Source organism: Leuresthes tenuis, unplaced genomic scaffold, assembly GCF_036924035.1.
Source record: "Leuresthes tenuis unplaced genomic scaffold, fLeuTen1.0.hap1 SCAF_1, whole genome shotgun sequence".
NCBI lineage: Eukaryota > Metazoa > Chordata > Actinopteri > Atheriniformes > Atherinopsidae > Leuresthes > Leuresthes tenuis.
Genome location: NW_027325355.1, coordinates 33,780,967 through 33,798,798, shown reverse-complemented (window position 1 = coordinate 33,798,798; position 17,832 = coordinate 33,780,967). Strand labels below are relative to the sequence as shown.

Below are 17,832 nucleotides of genomic sequence, written 5' to 3'. Positions count from 1 at the left end.
TTAAAGTTGATGAAAGCTCATCCTGTCTGAATCAGGTGAATCTTTCTGCCTCCAGAAGCTGCTGTGAGGAGCGTTCGTTACCTCTCTTTGGCGTCCAAAAAGGCTTTGGCGAAGGGGTTGTATTTGATCTTCAGGGCAGTGATCTGAAAGATGAAAGATCCTTTAGATGAGCGCCTGAATGCAACACGAGCTCAGACTGGACGGCAGCTGTTCCGCACCTCTTCGTTCTGGTAGGCGGTGACGGCGATGAACTGCGTCTCCTTGAAGGAAACGTTGGAAACCAGGCGATGGCGCGAGCCGACGCAGACGATGTGGAGCTGAGGCTCGTACTTATGGAGAGAGTTCAGCATGATCTGCAAAGCAAAGCACCTGTTCAGAGCCACCTGTTCAGAACCACCTGTTCAGAACCACCTGTTCAGATGTACCTGTTCAGATGTACCTGTTCAGATGTACCTGTTCAGATGTACCTGTTCAGATGTACCTGTTCAGATGTACCTGTTCGGAGCCACCTGTTCAGAGCCACCTGTTCAGAGCCACCTGTTCAGATGTACCTGTTCAGATGTACCTGTTCGGAGCCACCTGTTCAGAACCACCTGTTCAGATGTACCTGTTCAGATGTACCTGTTCAGAGCCACCTGTTCAGAGCCAACTGTTCAGAGCCACCTGTTCAGAGCCAACTGTTCAGAGCCACCTGTTCAGAGCCACCTGTTCAGAGCCACCTGTTCAGAACCACCTGTTCAGAACCACCTGTTCAGAGCCACCTGTTCAGAACCACCTGTTCAGAGCCACCTGTTCAGAGCCACCTGTTCAGAGCCACCTGTTCAGAACCACCTGTTCAGAACCACCTGTTCAGAGCCACCTGTTCAGAACCACCTGTTCAGAGCCACCTGTTCAGAGCCACCTGTTCAGAGCCACCTGTTCAGATGTACCTGTTCTGACCCGTTTGCTGTGCCAGGCCCACATTCCGTTACATCCCACCTCTGCACTGACAGCAGTCAGCTTTCCCTCTACTCTCACATTGAACCCAAACAAACCCAAACTTCTGAAAGGCTTCGTTTCACATGATCGAAAAGCGGAAACAGAGGAAGGAGAAGAACAGAACCGCTGGTCTTTGTTGTGCAAAGCTGGAGTGAAGTCGGTGGTTTTGGGCCAACAGAACAGTTAGTCAGCCTGCAGGAGAGTTCATGGACCGCAGCCATCTTTGTCTTTTGGCCCAAACACTCTTTTATCCATCTGTCTTTTCTCTCCACTCACTAACGAGGCCCAATTAACCGACCCGAGTTCTCCGGGCGAACACACAAAAACAAACTGTTTTCTATTCAGATTGAGAGGCTGGCTTCAGATGTGACCCCGGCGCTGTGTGTGCCCACATTAGCTGGAGTGTGTGTGGGCTCTGTTTGAATATAGTTTACCTCTCCGTCTCCCTCGTCCATCTGAAGCATGATGGCCAAATTAATTTCCCAGTAAAAAACATAATTACCATAATGTACAAATAAGCTGAGCAATTATTTCATTATGGCCGAGCTCTCTGTTCCAGCTCTGCATTACTGGCCTGTGTGTGCGTGTCATGTTCGGCGGGATAATGGGGTAAATATAAACAACATTACTGCCAACTCTGGAGAGCTGCGTGTGTGTGCGCACGTGTGTGCGTGTGTGAAGGCCTCCACGAGTGGCGGACAGCTCTCCACAGGAAGTGCATTAAACTGCTGCCGGCCAATTAAGAGCTGTTTATCCTGTTCCCGTGGATACGAGGGGGTGAACAGGTGAAGTGAGCGAGGAGAGGGACTGAAGTGGCCAATTACAGGTGGCGGTCTCTCCGCCACTCCAGCTCAATACAGCGAGGAGAGGGAGAAGCTCTCGATGTGAAGAGGAGGATAATGGACAGAAGAAGAAGAAGGAGGAAACGACGGAGAGGAAGAAAGGCAAGTGAAGAAGAAGAAGGAGGCGACGACGAAGAGGAAGAAAGAGAAGTGAAGAAGAAGAAGGAGAAGACGACGGAGAGGAAGAAAGTAACGTGAAGAAGAGGAAGGAGGAGGCGACGATGGAGAGGAAGAAAGTAACGTGAAGAAGAAGAAGAAGGAGGCGACGATGGAGAGGAAGAAAGTAACGTGAAGAAGAAGAAGAAGGAGGCGACGATGGAGAGGAAGAAAGTAACGTGAAGAAGAAGAAGAAGGAGGCAACGATGGAGAGGAAGAAAGTAACGTGAAGAAGAAGAAGAAGGAGGCGACGACGGAGAGGAAGAAAGACAAGTGAAGAAGAAGAAGAAGGAGGCAACGATGGAGAGGAAGAAAGACAAGTGAAGAAGAAGAAGGAGGCGACGACGGAGAGGAAGAAAGACAAGTGAAGAAGAAGAAGAAGGAGGCAACGATGGAGAGGAAGAAAGACAAGTGAAGAAGAAGAAGAAGGAGGCGACGACAGAGAGGAAGAAAGACAAGTGAAGAAGAAGAAAGAGGCGACGACGGAGAGGAAGAAAGTAACGTGAAGAAGAAGAAGGAGGAGGCGACGACAGAGAGGAAGAAAGACAAGTGAAGAAGAAGAAGGAGGCGACGATGGAGAGGAAGAAAGTAACGTGAAGAAGAAGGAGGAGGCAACGATGGAGAGGAAGAAAGACAAGTGAAGAAGAAGAAGAAGGAGGCGACGACAGAGAGGAAGAAAGACAAGTGAAGAAGAAGAAGGAGGCGACGATGGAGAGGAAGAAAGTAACGTGAAGAAGAAGGAGGAGGAGGCGACGATGGAGAGGAAGAAAGTAACGTGAAGAAGAGGAAGAAGGAGGCGACGACGGAGAGGAAGAAAGACAAGTGAAGAAGAAGAAGGAGGCAACGGAGAAGAAGAAAGTAACGTGAAGAAGAAGAAGAAGAAGGAGGCGACGACGGAGAGGAAGAAAGTAACGTGAAGAAGAAGAAGGAGGCGACGACGGAGAGGAAGAAAGTAACGTGAAGAAGAAGAAGAAGGAGGCGACGATGGAGAGGAAGAAAGTAACGTGAAGAAGAAGAAGAAGGAGGCGACGATGGAGAGGAAGAAAGTAACGTGAAGAAGAAGAAGGAGGAGGCGACGATGGAGAGGAAGAAAGACAAGTGAAGAAGAAGAAGAAGGAGGCGACAATGGAGAGGAAGAAAGACAAGTGAAGAAGAAGAAGAAGGAAACGGAGAAGAAGAAAGTAACGTGAAGAAGAAGAAGAAGGAGGCGACGATGGAGAGGAAGAAAGTAACGTGAAGAAGAAGAAGAAGGAGGCGACGACGGAGAGGAAGAAAGACAAGTGAAGAAGAAGAAGGAGAAGACGACGGAGAGGAAGAAAGTAACGTGAAGAAGAAGGAGGCGACGATGGAGAGGAAGAAAGTAACGTGAAGAAGAAGAAGAAAGACAAGTGAAGAAGAAGAAGAAGAAGGAGGCGACGACGGAAAAGAAGAAAGACAAGTGAAGAAGAAGAAGGAGGCGACGACGGAGAGGAAGAAAGTAACGTGAAGAAGAAGAAGAAAGACAAGTGAAGAAGAAGAAGAAGGAGGCGACGACGGAGAGGAAGAAAGTAACGTGAAGAAGAAGAAGGAGGCGACGACAGAGAGGAAGAAAGTAACGTGAAGAAGAAGAAGAAAGACAAGTGAAGAAGAAGAAGAAGAAGGAGGCGACGACGGAAAAGAAGAAAGACAAGTGAAGAAGAAGAAGGAGGCGACGACGGAGAGGAAGAAAGTAACGTGAAGAAGAAGAAGAAAGACAAGTGAAGAAGAAGAAGAAGAAGGAGGCGACGACGGAAAAGAAGAAAGACAAGTGAAGAAGAAGAAGGAGGCGACGACGGAGAGGAAGAAAGTAACGTGAAGAAGAAGAAGAAAGACAAGTGAAGAAGAAGAAGAAGGAGGCGACGACGGAGAGGAAGAAAGTAACGTGAAGAAGAAGAAGGAGGCGACGACAGAGAGGAAGAAAGTAACGTGAAGAAGAAGAAGAAGGAGGCGACGACGGAGAGGAAGAAAGACAAGTGAAGAAGAAGAAGGAGGCGACGATGGAGAGGAAGAAAGTAACGTGAAGAAGAAGAAGGAGGAGGCGACGACGGAGAGGAAGAAAGACAAGTGAAGAAGAAGAAGAAGGAGGCGACGACGGAGAGGAAGAAAGTAACGTGAAGAAGAAGAAGAAGGAGGCGACGACGGAGAGGAAGAAAGACAAGTGAAGAAGAAGAAGGAGGCGACGATGGAGAGGAAGAAAGTAACGTGAAGAAGAAGAAGGAGGAGGCGACGACGGAGAGGAAGAAAGACAAGTGAAGAAGAAGAAGAAGGAGGCGACGATGGAGAGGAAGAAAGTAACGTGAAGAAGAAGAAGAAGGAGGCGACGACGGAGAGGAAGAAAGACAAGTGAAGAAGAAGAAGGAGGCGACGATGGAGAGGAAGAAAGTAACGTGAAGAAGAAGAAGGAGGAGGCGACGACGGAGAGGAAGAAAGACAAGTGAAGAAGAAGAAGAAGGAGGCGACGATGGAGAGGAAGAAAGACAAGTGAAGAAGAAGAAGGAGGCGACGACGGAGAGGAAGAAAGACAAGTGAAGAAGAAGAAGAAGGAGGCGACGACGGAGAGGAAGAAAGACAAGTGAAGAAGAAGAAGGAGGCGACGATGGAGAGGAAGAAAGACAAGTGAAGAAGAAGAAGGAGGCGACGACGGAGAGGAAGAAAGAAAAGTGAAGAAGAAGAAGAAGGAGGCGACGACGGAGAGGAAGAAAGACAAGTGAAGAAGAAGAAGGAGGCGACGACGGAGAGGAAGAAAGTAACGTGAAGAAGAAGAAGAAGGAGGCGACGACGGAGAGGAAGAAAGTAACGTGAAGAAGAAGAAGAAGGAGGCGACGATGGAGAGGAAGAAAGACAAGTGAAGAAGAAGAAGGAGGCGACGACAGACAGGAAGAAAGAAGAGTGAAGAAGAAGAAGGAGGCGACGACGGGGAGGAAGAAAGAAAAGTGAAGAAGAAGAAGAAGGAGGCGACGACGGAGAGGAAGAAAGACAAGTGAAGAAGAAGAAGGAGGCGACGACGAAGAGGAAGAAAGTAACGTGAAGAAGAAGAAGAAGGAGGCGACGATGGAGAGGAAGAAAGAAAAGTGAAGAAGAAGAAGGAGGCGACGATGGAGAGGAAGAAAGACAAGTGAAGAAGAAGAAGGAGGCGACGACGGAGAGGAAGAAAGTAACGTGAAGAAGAAGAAGGAGGCGACGATGGAGAGGAAGAAAGACAAGTGAAGAAGAAGAAGGAGGCGACGATGGAGAGGAAGAAAGACAAGTGAAGAAGAAGAAGGAGGCGACGACGGAGAGGAAGAAAGTAACGTGAAGAAGAAGAAGGAGGCGACGACGGAGAGGAAGAAAGTAATGTGAAGAAGAAGAAGGAGGCGACGATGGAGAGGAAGAAAGACAAGTGAAGAAGAAGAAGGAGGCGATGATGGAGAGGAAGAAAGACAAGTGAAGAAGAAGAAGGAGGCGACGATGGAGAGGAAGAAAGTAACGTGAAGAAGAAGAAGAAGGAGGCGATGATGGAGAGGAAGAAAGACAAGTGAAGAAGAAGAAGGAGGCGACGATGGAGAGGAAGAAAGTAACGTGAAGAAGAAGGAGGCGACGATGGAGAGGAAGAAAGACAAGTGAAGAAGAAGAAGAAGGAGGCGACGATGGAGAGGAAGAAAGACAAGTGAAGAAGAAGAAGAAGGAGGCGACGATGCAGAGGAAGAAAGTAACGTGAAGAAGAAGAAGAAGGAGGCGACGATGGAGAGGAAGAAAGACAAGTGAAGAAGAAGAAGAAGGAGGCGACGATGGAGAGGAAGAAAGACAAGTGAAGAAGAAGAAGAAGGAGGCGACGACGGAGAAGAAGAAAGACAAGTGAAGAAGAAGAAGAAGAAGGAGGCGACGACGGAGAAGAAGAAAGACAAGTGAAGAAGAAGAAGAAGGAGGCGACGATGGAGAGGAAGAAAGTAACGTGAAGAAGAAGAAGAAGGAGGCGACGATGGAGAGGAAGAAAGTAACGTGAAGAAGAAGAAGGAGGCGACGACGGAGAGGAAGAAAGAAAAGTGAAGAAGAAGAAGGAGAAGACGACGGAGAGGAAGAAAGTAACGTGAAGAAGAGGAAGGAGGCGACGACGGAGAGGAAGAAAGTAACGTGAAGAAGAAGAAGAAGGAGGCGACGATGGAGAGGAAGAAAGACAAGTGAAGAAGAAGAAGGAGGCGACGACGGAGAGGAAGAAAGACAAGTGAAGAAGAAGAAGAAGGAGGCGACGATGGAGAGGAAGAAAATAACGTGAAGAAGAAGAAGAAGGAGGCGACGATGGAGAGGAAGAAAGTAACGTGAAGAAGAAGAAGAAGGAGGCGACGATGGAGAGGAAGAAAGTAACGTGAAGAAGAAGAAGGAGGCGACGACGGAGAGGAAGAAAGACAAGTGAAGAAGAAGAAGAAGGAGGCGACGATGGAGAGGAAGAAAATAACGTGAAGAAGAAGAAGAAGGAGGCGACGACGGAGAGGAAGAAAGACAAGTGAAGAAGAAGAAGAAGGAGGCGACGACGGAGAGGAAGAAAGTAACGTGAAGAAGAAGAAGAAGGAGGCGACGACGAGAGGAAGAAAGTAACGTGAAGAAGAAGAAGAAGGAGGCGACGACGGAGAGGAAGAAAGACAAGTGAAGAAGAAGAAGAAGGAGGCGACGATGGAGAGGAAGAAAGTAACGTGAAGAAGAAGAAGAAGGAGGCGACGACGGAGAGGAAGAAAGACAAGTGAAGAAGAAGAAGAAGGAGGCGACGATGGAGAGGAAGAAAGTAACGTGAAGAAGAAGAAGAAGGAGGCGACGACGGAGAGGAAGAAAGAAAAGTGAAGAAGAAGAAGGAGAAGACGACGGAGAGGAAGAAAGTAACGTGAAGAAGAGGAAGGAGGCGACGACGGAGAGGAAGAAAGTAACGTGAAGAAGAAGAAGAAGGAGGCGACGATGGAGAGGAAGAAAGACAAGTGAAGAAGAAGAAGGAGGCGACGACGGAGAGGAAGTAAGTAACGTGAAGAAGACGAAGGAGGCGACGATGGAGAGGAAGAAAGTAACGTGAAGAAGAAGAAGAAGGAGGCGACGATGGAGAGGAAGAAAGTAACGTGAAGAAGAAGAAGGAGGCGACGACGGAGAGGAAGAAAGACAAGTGAAGAAGAAGAAGAAGGAGGCGACGATGGAGAGGAAGAAAGTAACGTGAAGAAGAAGAAGAAGGAGGCGACAATGGAGAGGAAGAAAGACAAGTGAAGAAGAAGAAGGAGGAGGCGACGATGGAGAGGAAGAAAGACAAGTGAAGAAGAAGAAGAAGGAGGCGACGACGGAGAGGAAGAAAGACAAGTGAAGAAGAAGAAGAAAGAGGCGACGATGGAGAGGAAGAAAGACAAGTGAAGAAGAAGAAGAAGGCGACGACGGAGAGGAAGAAAGACAAGTGAAGAAGAAGAAGAAGGAGGCGACGACGGAGAGGAAGAAAGTAACGTGAAGAAGAAGAAGAAGGAGGCGACGACGGAGAGGAAGAAAGACAAGTGAAGAAGAAGAAGGAGGCGACGATGGAGAGGAAGAAAGTAACGTGAAGAAGAAGAAGAAGGAGGCGACGATGGAGAGGAAGAAAGTAACGTGAAGAAGAAGAAGAAGGAGGCGACGACGGAGAGGAAGAAAGACAAGTGAAGAAGAAGAAGGAGGCGACGATGGAGAGGAATAAAGTAACGTGAAGAAGAAGAAGGAGGCGACGATGGAGAGGAAGAAAGACAAGTGAAGAAGAAGAAGAAGGAGGCGACGATGGAGAGGAAGAAAGAAAAGTGAAGAAGAAGAAGAAGGAGGCGACGACGGAGAGGAAGAAAGTAACGTGAAGAAGAAGAAGAAGAAGAAGGAGGCGACGACGGAGAGGAAGAAAGACAAGTGAAGAAGAAGAAGAAGGAGGAGGCGACGATGGAGAGGAAGAAAGTAACGTGAAGAAGAAGAAGAAGAAGAAGGAGGCGACGACGGAGAGGAAGAAAGACAAGTGAAGAAGAAGAAGGAGAAGACGACGGAGAGGAAGAAAGTAACGTGAAGAAGAGGAAGGAGGCGACGACGGAGAGGAAGAAAGTAACGTGAAGAAGAAGAAGAAGGAGGCGACGATGGAGAGGAAGAAAGACAAGTGAAGAAGAAGAAGGAGGCGACGACGGAGAGGAAGTAAGTAACGTGAAGAAGACGAAGGAGGCGACGATGGAGAGGAAGAAAGTAACGTGAAGAAGAAGAAGAAGGAGGCGACGATGGAGAGGAAGAAAGTAACGTGAAGAAGAAGAAGGAGGCGACGACGGAGAGGAAGAAAGACAAGTGAAGAAGAAGAAGAAGGAGGCGACGATGGAGAGGAAGAAAGTAACGTGAAGAAGAAGAAGAAGGAGGCGACAATGGAGAGGAAGAAAGACAAGTGAAGAAGAAGAAGGAGGAGGCGACGATGGAGAGGAAGAAAGACAAGTGAAGAAGAAGAAGAAGGAGGCGACGACGGAGAGGAAGAAAGACAAGTGAAGAAGAAGAAGAAAGAGGCGACGATGGAGAGGAAGAAAGACAAGTGAAGAAGAAGAAGAAGGCGACGACGGAGAGGAAGAAAGACAAGTGAAGAAGAAGAAGAAGGAGGCGACGACGGAGAGGAAGAAAGTAACGTGAAGAAGAAGAAGAAGGAGGCGACGACGGAGAGGAAGAAAGACAAGTGAAGAAGAAGAAGGAGGCGACGATGGAGAGGAAGAAAGTAACGTGAAGAAGAAGAAGAAGGAGGCGACGATGGAGAGGAAGAAAGTAACGTGAAGAAGAAGAAGAAGGAGGCGACGACGGAGAGGAAGAAAGACAAGTGAAGAAGAAGAAGGAGGCGACGATGGAGAGGAATAAAGTAACGTGAAGAAGAAGAAGGAGGCGACGATGGAGAGGAAGAAAGACAAGTGAAGAAGAAGAAGAAGGAGGCGACGATGGAGAGGAAGAAAGAAAAGTGAAGAAGAAGAAGAAGGAGGCGACGACGGAGAGGAAGAAAGTAACGTGAAGAAGAAGAAGAAGAAGAAGGAGGCGACGACGGAGAGGAAGAAAGACAAGTGAAGAAGAAGAAGAAGGAGGAGGCGACGATGGAGAGGAAGAAAGTAACGTGAAGAAGAAGAAGAAGAAGAAGGAGGCGACGACGGAGAGGAAGAAAGACAAGTGAAGAAGAAGAAGGAGGCGACGATGGAGAGGAAGAAAGACAAGTGAAGAAGACGAAGGAGGCGACGACGGAGAGGAAGAAAGTAACGTGAAGAAGAAGAAGAAGGAGGCGACGATGGAGAGGAAGAAAGACAAGTGAAGAAGAAGAAGGAGGCGACGGAGAGGAAGAAAGAAAAGTGAAGAAGAAGAAGAAGGAGGCGACGGAGAGGAAGAAAGACAAGTGAAGAAGAAGAAGGAGGCGACGACAGAGAGGAAGAAAGTAACGTGAAGAAGAAGAAGGAGGCGACGACGGAGAGGAAGAAAGACAAGTGAAGAAGAAGAAGAAGGAGGCGACGATGGAGAGGAAGAAAGACAAGTGAAGAAGAAGAAGGAGGCGACGATGGAGAGGAAGAAAGAAAAGTGAAGAAGAAGAAGAAGGAGGCGACGACGGAGAGGAAGAAAGACAAGTGAAGAAGAAGAAGAAGGAGGCGACGACGGAGAGGAAGAAAGTAACGTGAAGAAGAAGAAGAAGGAGGCGACGATGGAGAGGAAGAAAGACAAGTGAAGAAGAAGAAGGAGGCGACGACGGAGAGGAAGAAAGACAAGTGAAGAAGAAGAAGGAGGCGACGATGGAGAGGAAGAAAGACAAGTGAAGAAGAAGAAGAAGGAGGCGACGATGGAGAGGAAGAAAGTAATGTGAAGAAGAAGACGAAGGAGGTGACGACAGAGAGAAAGAAAGACAAGTGAAGAAGAAGGAGGCGACGACGGAGAGGAAGAAAGTAACGTGAAGAAGAAGAAGAAGGAGGCGACGATGGAGAGGAAGAAAGACAAGTGAAGAAGAAGAAGAAGGAGGCGACGATGGAGAGGAAGAAAGACAAGTGAAGAAGAAGAAGGAGGCGACGATGGAGAGGAAGAAAGACAAGTGAAGAAGAAGAAGAAGGAGGCGACGATGGAGAGGAAGAAAGTAACGTGAAGAAGAAGAAGAAGGAGGCGACGACAGAGAGGAAGAACGTAACGTGAAGAAGAAGAAGAAGGAGGCGACGACGGAGAGGAAGAAAGACAAGTGAAGAAGAAGAAGAAGGAGGCGACGACGGAGAGGAAGAAAGACAAGTGAAGAAGAAGAAGGAGGCGACGACGGAGAGGAAGAAAGACAAGTGAAGAAGAAGAAGAAGGAGGCGACGACGGAGAGGAAGAAAGACAAGTGAAGAAGAAGAAGGAGGCGACGATGGAGAGGAAGAAAGACAAGTGAAGAAGAAGAAGGAGGCGACGATGGAGAGGAAGAAAGTAACGTGAAGAAGAAGAAGAAGGAGGCGACGATGGAGAGGAAGAAAGACAAGTGAAGAAGAAGAAGAAGGAGGCGATGATGGAGAGGAAGAAAGAAAAGTGAAGAAGAAGAAGAAGGAGGCGACGACGGAGAGGAAGAAAGACAAGTGAAGAAGACGAAGGAGGCGACGATGGAGAGGAAGAAAGTAACGTGAAGAAGAAGAAGAAGGAGGCGACGATGGAGAGGAAGAAAGACAAGTGAAGAAGAAGAAGAAGGAGGCGACGATGGAGAGGAAGAAAGACAAGTGAAGAAGAAGAAGAAGGAGGCGACGACGGAGAGGAAGAAAGACAAGTGAAGAAGAAGAAGAAGGAGGCGACGACGGAGAGGAAGAAAGAAAAGTGAAGAAGAAGAAGAAGGAGGCGACGACGGAGAGGAAGAAAGACAAGTGAAGAAGAAGAAGGAGGCGACGACGGAGAGGAAGAAAGTAACGTGAAGAAGAAGAAGAAGGAGGCGACGACGGAGAGGAAGAAAGTAACGTGAAGAAGAAGAAGAAGGAGGCGACGATGGAGAGGAAGAAAGACAAGTGAAGAAGAAGAAGGAGGCGACGACAGACAGGAAGAAAGAAGAGTGAAGAAGAAGAAGGAGGCGACGACGGGGAGGAAGAAAGTAACGTGAAGAAGAAGAAGAAGGAGGCGACAATGGAGAGGAAGAAAGACAAGTGAAGAAGAAGAAGGAGGAGGCGACGATGGAGAGGAAGAAAGTAACGTGAAGAAGAAGAAGAAGGAGGCGACGACGGAGAGGAAGAAAGTAACGTGAAGAAGAAGAAGAAGGAGGCGACGACGGAGAGGAAGAAAGACAAGTGAAGAAGAAGAAGGAGGCGACGACGGAGAGGAAGAAAGTAACGTGAAGAAGAGGAAGGAGGCGACGACGGAGAGGAAGAAAGACAAGTGAAGAAGAAGAAGGAGGCGACGACGGAGAGGAAGAAAGTAACGTGAAGAAGAGGAAGGAGGCGACGACGAGAGGAAGAAAGTAACGTGAAGAAGAAGAAGAAGGAGGCGACGACGGAGAGGAAGAAAGACAAGTGAAGAAGACGAAGGAGGCGACGACGGAGAGGAAGAAAGAAGAGTGAAGAAGAAGAAGGAGGCGACGACGGGGAGGAAGAAAGTAACGTGAAGAAGAAGAAGAAGGAGGAAACGATGGAGAGGAAGAAAGAAAAGTGAAGAAGAAGAAGGAGGCGACGACAGAGAGGAAGAAAGACAAGTGAAGAAGAAGAAGAAGGAGGCGACGATGGAGAGGAAGAAAGGAAAGATGGTTAAAGGAAGGATGGTTAAAGGAAGGATGGTTACCTGTCCGCCTCCGTTCACTTTGTTGGTCAGCTTGACCTTGTTGAAGGTCACCGGCGCCTTCATCCAGTGGGCTCCGAAGTTTGGCGAGTCGGGGTGGATGTAGATGCCGGCCTGGCCTGGCGCCGCCCCGCGGCCCGCCGCCCCGCGGCCCTCCGCCCGCCCCGCTGCCACCCACTCCCCGTTCACAAACTTCCAGCGGCAGCTGTCGGCCGGCACGAAGTCCAGCAGGAAGGAGTACATGGAGCTGGGGTCCAGACCGGAGACGCTCACCTTCAGGACCGGGAACATTCGCCTGCAGGGAGACAGTTTAATTACATGTTGGTGAACGCTTTGATCCTCACGGGTCGTCTGGTGCAGCAGTTAAAGGAGAAGCAGGCCGTTGGAGGTAGACAAACTGCCACTTCTCTCCTTTAAACCCTTATACTACATCAACAAAAAGCCCAAAGGGAACCGGGCTTCTCTCGAGTCGGAAAAGGTTTGATCCAAGCTAAAGGTACCCTGATCCAAGCTAAAGGTACCCTGATCCAAGCTAAAGGTACCCTGATCCAAGCTAACGGTACCCAGATCCAAGCTAACGGTACCCAGATCCAAGCTAAAGGTACCCCGATCCAAGCTAAAGGTACCCCGATCCAAGCTAACGGTACCCTGATCCAAGCTAAAGGTACCCCGATCCAAGCTAACGGTACCCTGATCCAAGCTAAAGGTACCCTGATCCAAGCTAACGGTACCCAGATCCAAGCTAACGGTACCCAGATCCAAGCTAAAGGTACCCCGATCCAAGCTAAAGGTACCCTGATCCAAGCTAACGGTACCCAGATCCAAGCTAACGGTACCCAGATCCAAGCTAAAGGTACCCCGATCCAAGCTAAAGGTACCCCGATCCAAGCTAACGGTACCCTGATCCAAGCTAAAGGTACCCTGATCCAAGCTAAAGGTACCCTGATCCAAGCTAAAGGTACCCTGATCCAAGCTAACGGTACCCAGACCCAAGCTAACGGTACCCAGATCCAAGCTAAAGGTACCCCGATCCAAGCTAAAGGTACCCTGATCCAAGCTAAAGGTACCCTGATCCAAGCTAAAGGTACCCTGATCCAAGCTAACGGTACCCAGATCCAAGCTAACGGTACCCTGATCCAAGCTAAAGGTACCCTGATCCAAGCTAAAGGTACCCTGATCCAAGCTAAAGGTACCCACCCAGAGAGCCAACTGAACCTGCTTTATTCCATTAATACTGAAGAAGCTGAGCTTCATGCAGCTTTCTGCTCAATGAGGCTCATTTTAAACGAACCAAACTGTGAAAACTGAGTCATTCTGTCGGTAAAACTTCTGTTGGAATCCTTCTACTTTGGTGTTTAATCAGTGAAGTCATTCACAGAAACTTTAACTTGGTTAATAACCCAAAGATCTTAATAATCTTAAATAAAACTGGACGATGAGCCACAGAATCTGATGAGGCTTTTCTTTCATTTCGGGCCTGTTTGTCTGTCTGTTTTCAGTCTCTCTGTGTGTGAGCAGCTGAATCTGAAGCTGAATCTGAAGCTGAATCCCTCTGAACCTGCATTAAATCAAACAGTAACAGCAGCAGAATCTGAAGCTGAATCTGAAGCTGAATCCCTCTGAACCTGCATTAAATCAAACAGTAACAGCAGCTGAATCTGAAGCTGAATCCCTCTGAACCTGCATTAAATCAAACAGTAACAGCAGCTGAATCTGAAGCTGAATCCCTCTGAACCTGCATTAAATCAAACAGTAACAGCAGCAGAATCTGAAGCTGAATCTGAAGCTGAATCCCTCTGAACCTGCATTAAATCAAACTGTAACAGCAGCAGAATCTGAAGCTGAATCTGAAGCTGAATCCCTCTGAACCTGCATTAAATCAAACAGTAACAGCAGCTGAATCTGAAGCTGAATCCCTCTGAACCTGCATTAAATCAAACAGTAACAGCAGCAGAATCTGAAGCTGAATCTGAAGCTGAATCCCTCTGAACCTGCATTAAATCAAACAGGCGGCTCTCCAGCAGCAGCTGAAGTGGCGTCCTGCAGGTGTAAATGGAGTCTCTGCCCACCGCGGGCCGTGACTGGTCAACACGCCTCGGCTCGGGGGAAAAAATTAAAATCACACAGAGGTGAGAGTAGCGGCTGCCATCGAGACTAATGAATAACCCGATTAACTGATCTGGAATCAGCTTTAACTACAAACACGCCGTCCGTTCAAGAGGAAAAAAGCTTTTTTCTCCATTTTTTATTACATTTTCCAGCAGAAGTGAGGTTTTCTTTCTTCATTTCTTATTTATTTGTGTAAATAGCAGCCCATCGTCACAGTTCTGGAGTCCACAGAAACACCGGGCCTCATGAAAACTGTTAAATCTGCTCTGAAAATCACTCGCAGATTTTCCTGCTGTGACCTTAAAACGGTGATTATCTGCGTTTGACCTCACAGCCTCAGCATTCAGCTTCTGGTTTCTTTACATTTGGCCTCTGGTGTCTGCACCAACATTTCTAAAGCATCATATTTGTGTATATCTGGACCTCTGGAAGCTCCTTAACCTCCCTGAGGACCCTTACTCTGAGGGTCCTGCAGTGTGTCACCATCAGAGGTTGGGCTCCACCCTGCAGGAACTCTAAAGCCCAGTTCATGGGGGGTGTGGTTTCAGGTTAAAGCCGAACCCTTGCTTTGTCTTCCGGTCACAGTTAACAACAGTAACCGATGGCAACCGAGGTGGAGCAGCTGTATTTGCAGCTGGAGCTCATCGATACTGAGGAAGAAACGCTTAAATTGCAAATGTTGAAGCACAAATGCACTTTCAATACTTTCGAATGTCAACGGGCCGATTGGACGAGCTTCTTCGGAAACTACGATCTGAGCGGACCAATCACAGCCCTTACAGTCTGCATCAACGCCACGCGTGGTCAGGATTTTATGGAGGTCAGGCTGCGGCGTCGACGGAGAAGCATGAACTCATTAAGTCAGGTACATTTCTGAGGAAGCTTGATTCGCTCAGAGAAGCCACAGAGCTGTGAACGATCCACCAGGACCGACCTCCAGGTGTAACTGAACCTGACCCAGGTTCAGGAAACGCTCGGGTCAGAGCCGGGAACTTACCGTCCGTTCTTGGTGACGATCATCTCGTTGGTGATGTGCTGGAACTTCCTCCACAGCTCGGCGTCCTCCAGCGCCACCCTCAGCTCCCTCTCTGTGGGGTCGCCCTTTTCCCGTCCGGCCTGCAGCTCGCTCTCGACGGCGCTCAGCAGCCGCGACATGCAGCATTCGGCCGAGCCCACGGGCCCATCCGAGGTCCGGTCTGCTGCAGAGGCAGAGCCGGACCCTCCCTCCTCCTGTAAGCCCTCCACCTTCATCTGGAAGCAAAGACAACGTCAGGCTGTAATGTGCCGCTGCGTCCTTGTTTCAGGACTTTAACCGAATCAAAGCCTCAAACCGAGTTGGTTTGGTCCAACGTTAAATCAAATGTTTTCGGCTTCGTTTGACTGCTCAGAGCCACCGTACAAACGTGTCCAGATTCCCTTCGTTTCACGACAAAGTGAAGAACACAGAAAGGTAGAATTTAGAGACAGCGGCAGCTCGGAGGTGGAAAAGGTCGGCAGGCGGATGGCGATGGGAGCGATCCGGCTACAGGAAGCTGGAAGGTGGCCGATGGTGGTCCTGGGGTTCGGGTTAATCCCACCAGGAAAAGGTATGACCTCCAGTAGGGGACGCAGCCGGGGATATGAGTTCAGCTGAGTTTAGCTGAACCCTGAGTAAAATATGGGGACTCAGATGCAGCTTCATCCTGAGGATAGACATCGTTTTCATTTCCTTATCTCGGTTAGTTTAATTTACTCAGGTGTAAATGCTGCGAATGCAAAGAAACTTCCCAGTTTGGGATAAATGAAGTAAAGGTTTTGGGATGTTTCACATGAATGTGGGTAAAAGCAGCTCCTTGATGAGCACTTTCCCGCTTAATCTGACTTCTCCAATGTTCTGAGCTCTAATTCATGTCGGGATGAAGCTTTTCTTCAGCCTCAGTCACTGGAAACACGACGGACACCAACCTAATTACAGGCTCGCAGCCGCTTTCCCTTTTTTTGAAGAGCTTTAAAAAAAGCTTTTAATGAGTGGATGAGAATTGCAGCTCGGCGTGCGTTTGTCTGCTGGCCATTTACACATCGCTGCGAGCTCAGCGCCGTCATACTTCAACTCCGGTTCCCCCTTCTTTCAGATCGCTGCCTTTACGGCCAAAACGACCGTCATAAAGCCAACCTGAGTCCTGCAGCGTAACACACAAACTGTAAATGTACACATGAGATCCTGGCGTCTCAACGAGGCGTTCAGGCGCAGTTTGATAATAAACTTTAAAGCTCAGCAACCAGCATGTAGAGTTCGTAAAGACGACCGTGAAGGAATTTAAATGGTGAAGAATCCTCAGAAACCTCAGAGACGGCTTTCAGGATATCAGTGTTCAGCTTTGAATCATCTTCTTTATCTGTGACCATCGGCTGGCTGCGCCTTTCAGGGTTAATAAACCCCGGTTTTACCCTTTAATTCTGACCTAATCTGGCTGCTTCCTTCAAATTAAATCTATTTTAACATCATCTCCTCTGCCAGCTGCTGAATAATATCTGTTGGACAGAGAAGACAAAGATTACATCCTTAATATTTACAAAGCATCAGTTTTTCTGATTTATGATCAACAAAATAAGGCTCAAACATCAGTTTTCTACCGAGCAGATCAGTAGTTTAAAACTAGAGAGATCTGGGAAAATAACCAATAAAAAGCAGAGGTCTGCGGTGCATTAAATCATCATCGTCACGCAAAGAAAACACCAGATTTTAACATTGAAATTTAACAATGATCGATGTAAAAAACATTATTTCCACTCAGCTCGATCCAAAACTTGTGAGAATTTCATCTTTTTAAATTCGGACAATTTGATCAAATCTCAGAGCCGACAAACCGAGACCCGAAGCCGGTTTTCAGAGGTCGTTTTAGTGCTATAAATATCAAATTCACACAACGTTAGACGTGTAGAAGATGAAAGTATTTCACTGTATTATTGTTAGAATTCATTAGACCTAAATTCAACAAATCATTTAATATGAGATTAGAGATTAAAATAGATTTATCATGAACTTGGATTTAAAGCATCTTAAAAATCACATTTTTCACATGAATAATAATCAATTAATGGATTAATTAAAGAGTTTATTTCTGTTTTAATATCAGCAAGCAGAAGCAGAGAGAGTTTAACCAAGAAAAAGGAATATTTACGACATTTTTAAAGCTTTTTTCATTTATCGGACTGATGTGCTGCAGAAATTATTCTTAATATTTGTCCATCATGATTTATTCTGAGGAGTCTTAGTTTTAAAATATAAAGTCTAACATAATGACATTTAATTCATAACTGTAAAAACTACAAATATTTTCTCATTTATTCTGCTATATTTACTCTGATTACTGATTATAATTACTCAAGATAAAAAATATCATTTATAAAACAAAATTATTCCTTTGCAGGAAAACACTTTAGTATTAAAATCCATCTGTAAATTCTAAATTTCATATTTAAGGCTGTTTTGATCAAAAATAAACTTTTTGTGTTTATTTATGCAACATCTGTTGGATGTTTTATTGACTGTTTCCTTTTATTTTCTGTGACTTAATTCACAGAAAACATTGAATTTATAAGAGAAAAACAACAAAATAAACATTTAAACCTCTATAAAATGCAGATAAAACTTCTATAACTATAAAACAGCCTTTGTCCAGCTTCATGAAACAGTAATTGAATATTTTGTGGTGCTTAATAATTAAGTTGATGAGGATCAAACTCACCTGAGAGCGGCGGTGCTGCACCAACCAGCCGGAACAATCCAGACGGTGAATGAATGATGCCGACGGCAGGTTTGACTGACGGGAGGCTGCTCAGTCTGACTGAACACATCAATAACCACCACAGGGTCTCACTCTGCCGCGCTCTCTCTCCTTCCCTTTTCACGCACACGCCATTTACCTCGCTCTGCCGCTCAGGTTTAATCTCAGACACACATTAACGGCCTGTACGGCACACGCAAAGGGTTTTTAGCTGGAAGGAAAGCTGACATTCTTCCTCATTT

At 47.2% G+C, this 17,832-nt stretch overlaps 1 protein-coding gene across 1 annotated transcript in view; it reads right to left on the bottom strand.

Annotated features, from left to right (window-relative positions):
• Positions 1 to 17,627, bottom strand: part of tbx19 (T-box transcription factor 19) — a 26,604-nt gene extending 8,977 nt beyond the window's left edge. The window contains exons 1-5 of the mRNA XM_072379198.1: positions 17,552 to 17,627; positions 14,821 to 15,074; positions 11,718 to 12,009; positions 219 to 353; positions 82 to 143 (exon numbers count right to left, since the gene is read on the bottom strand). Of these exons, the coding sequence (XP_072235299.1) occupies positions 82 to 143; positions 219 to 353; positions 11,718 to 12,009; positions 14,821 to 15,074 (743 nt within the window). The 5' untranslated portion in view covers positions 17,552 to 17,627. The remainder of the gene's footprint in view (positions 1 to 81; positions 144 to 218; positions 354 to 11,717; positions 12,010 to 14,820; positions 15,075 to 17,551) is intronic.
• Between the last annotated feature and the right edge of the window lie 205 nt (positions 17,628 to 17,832).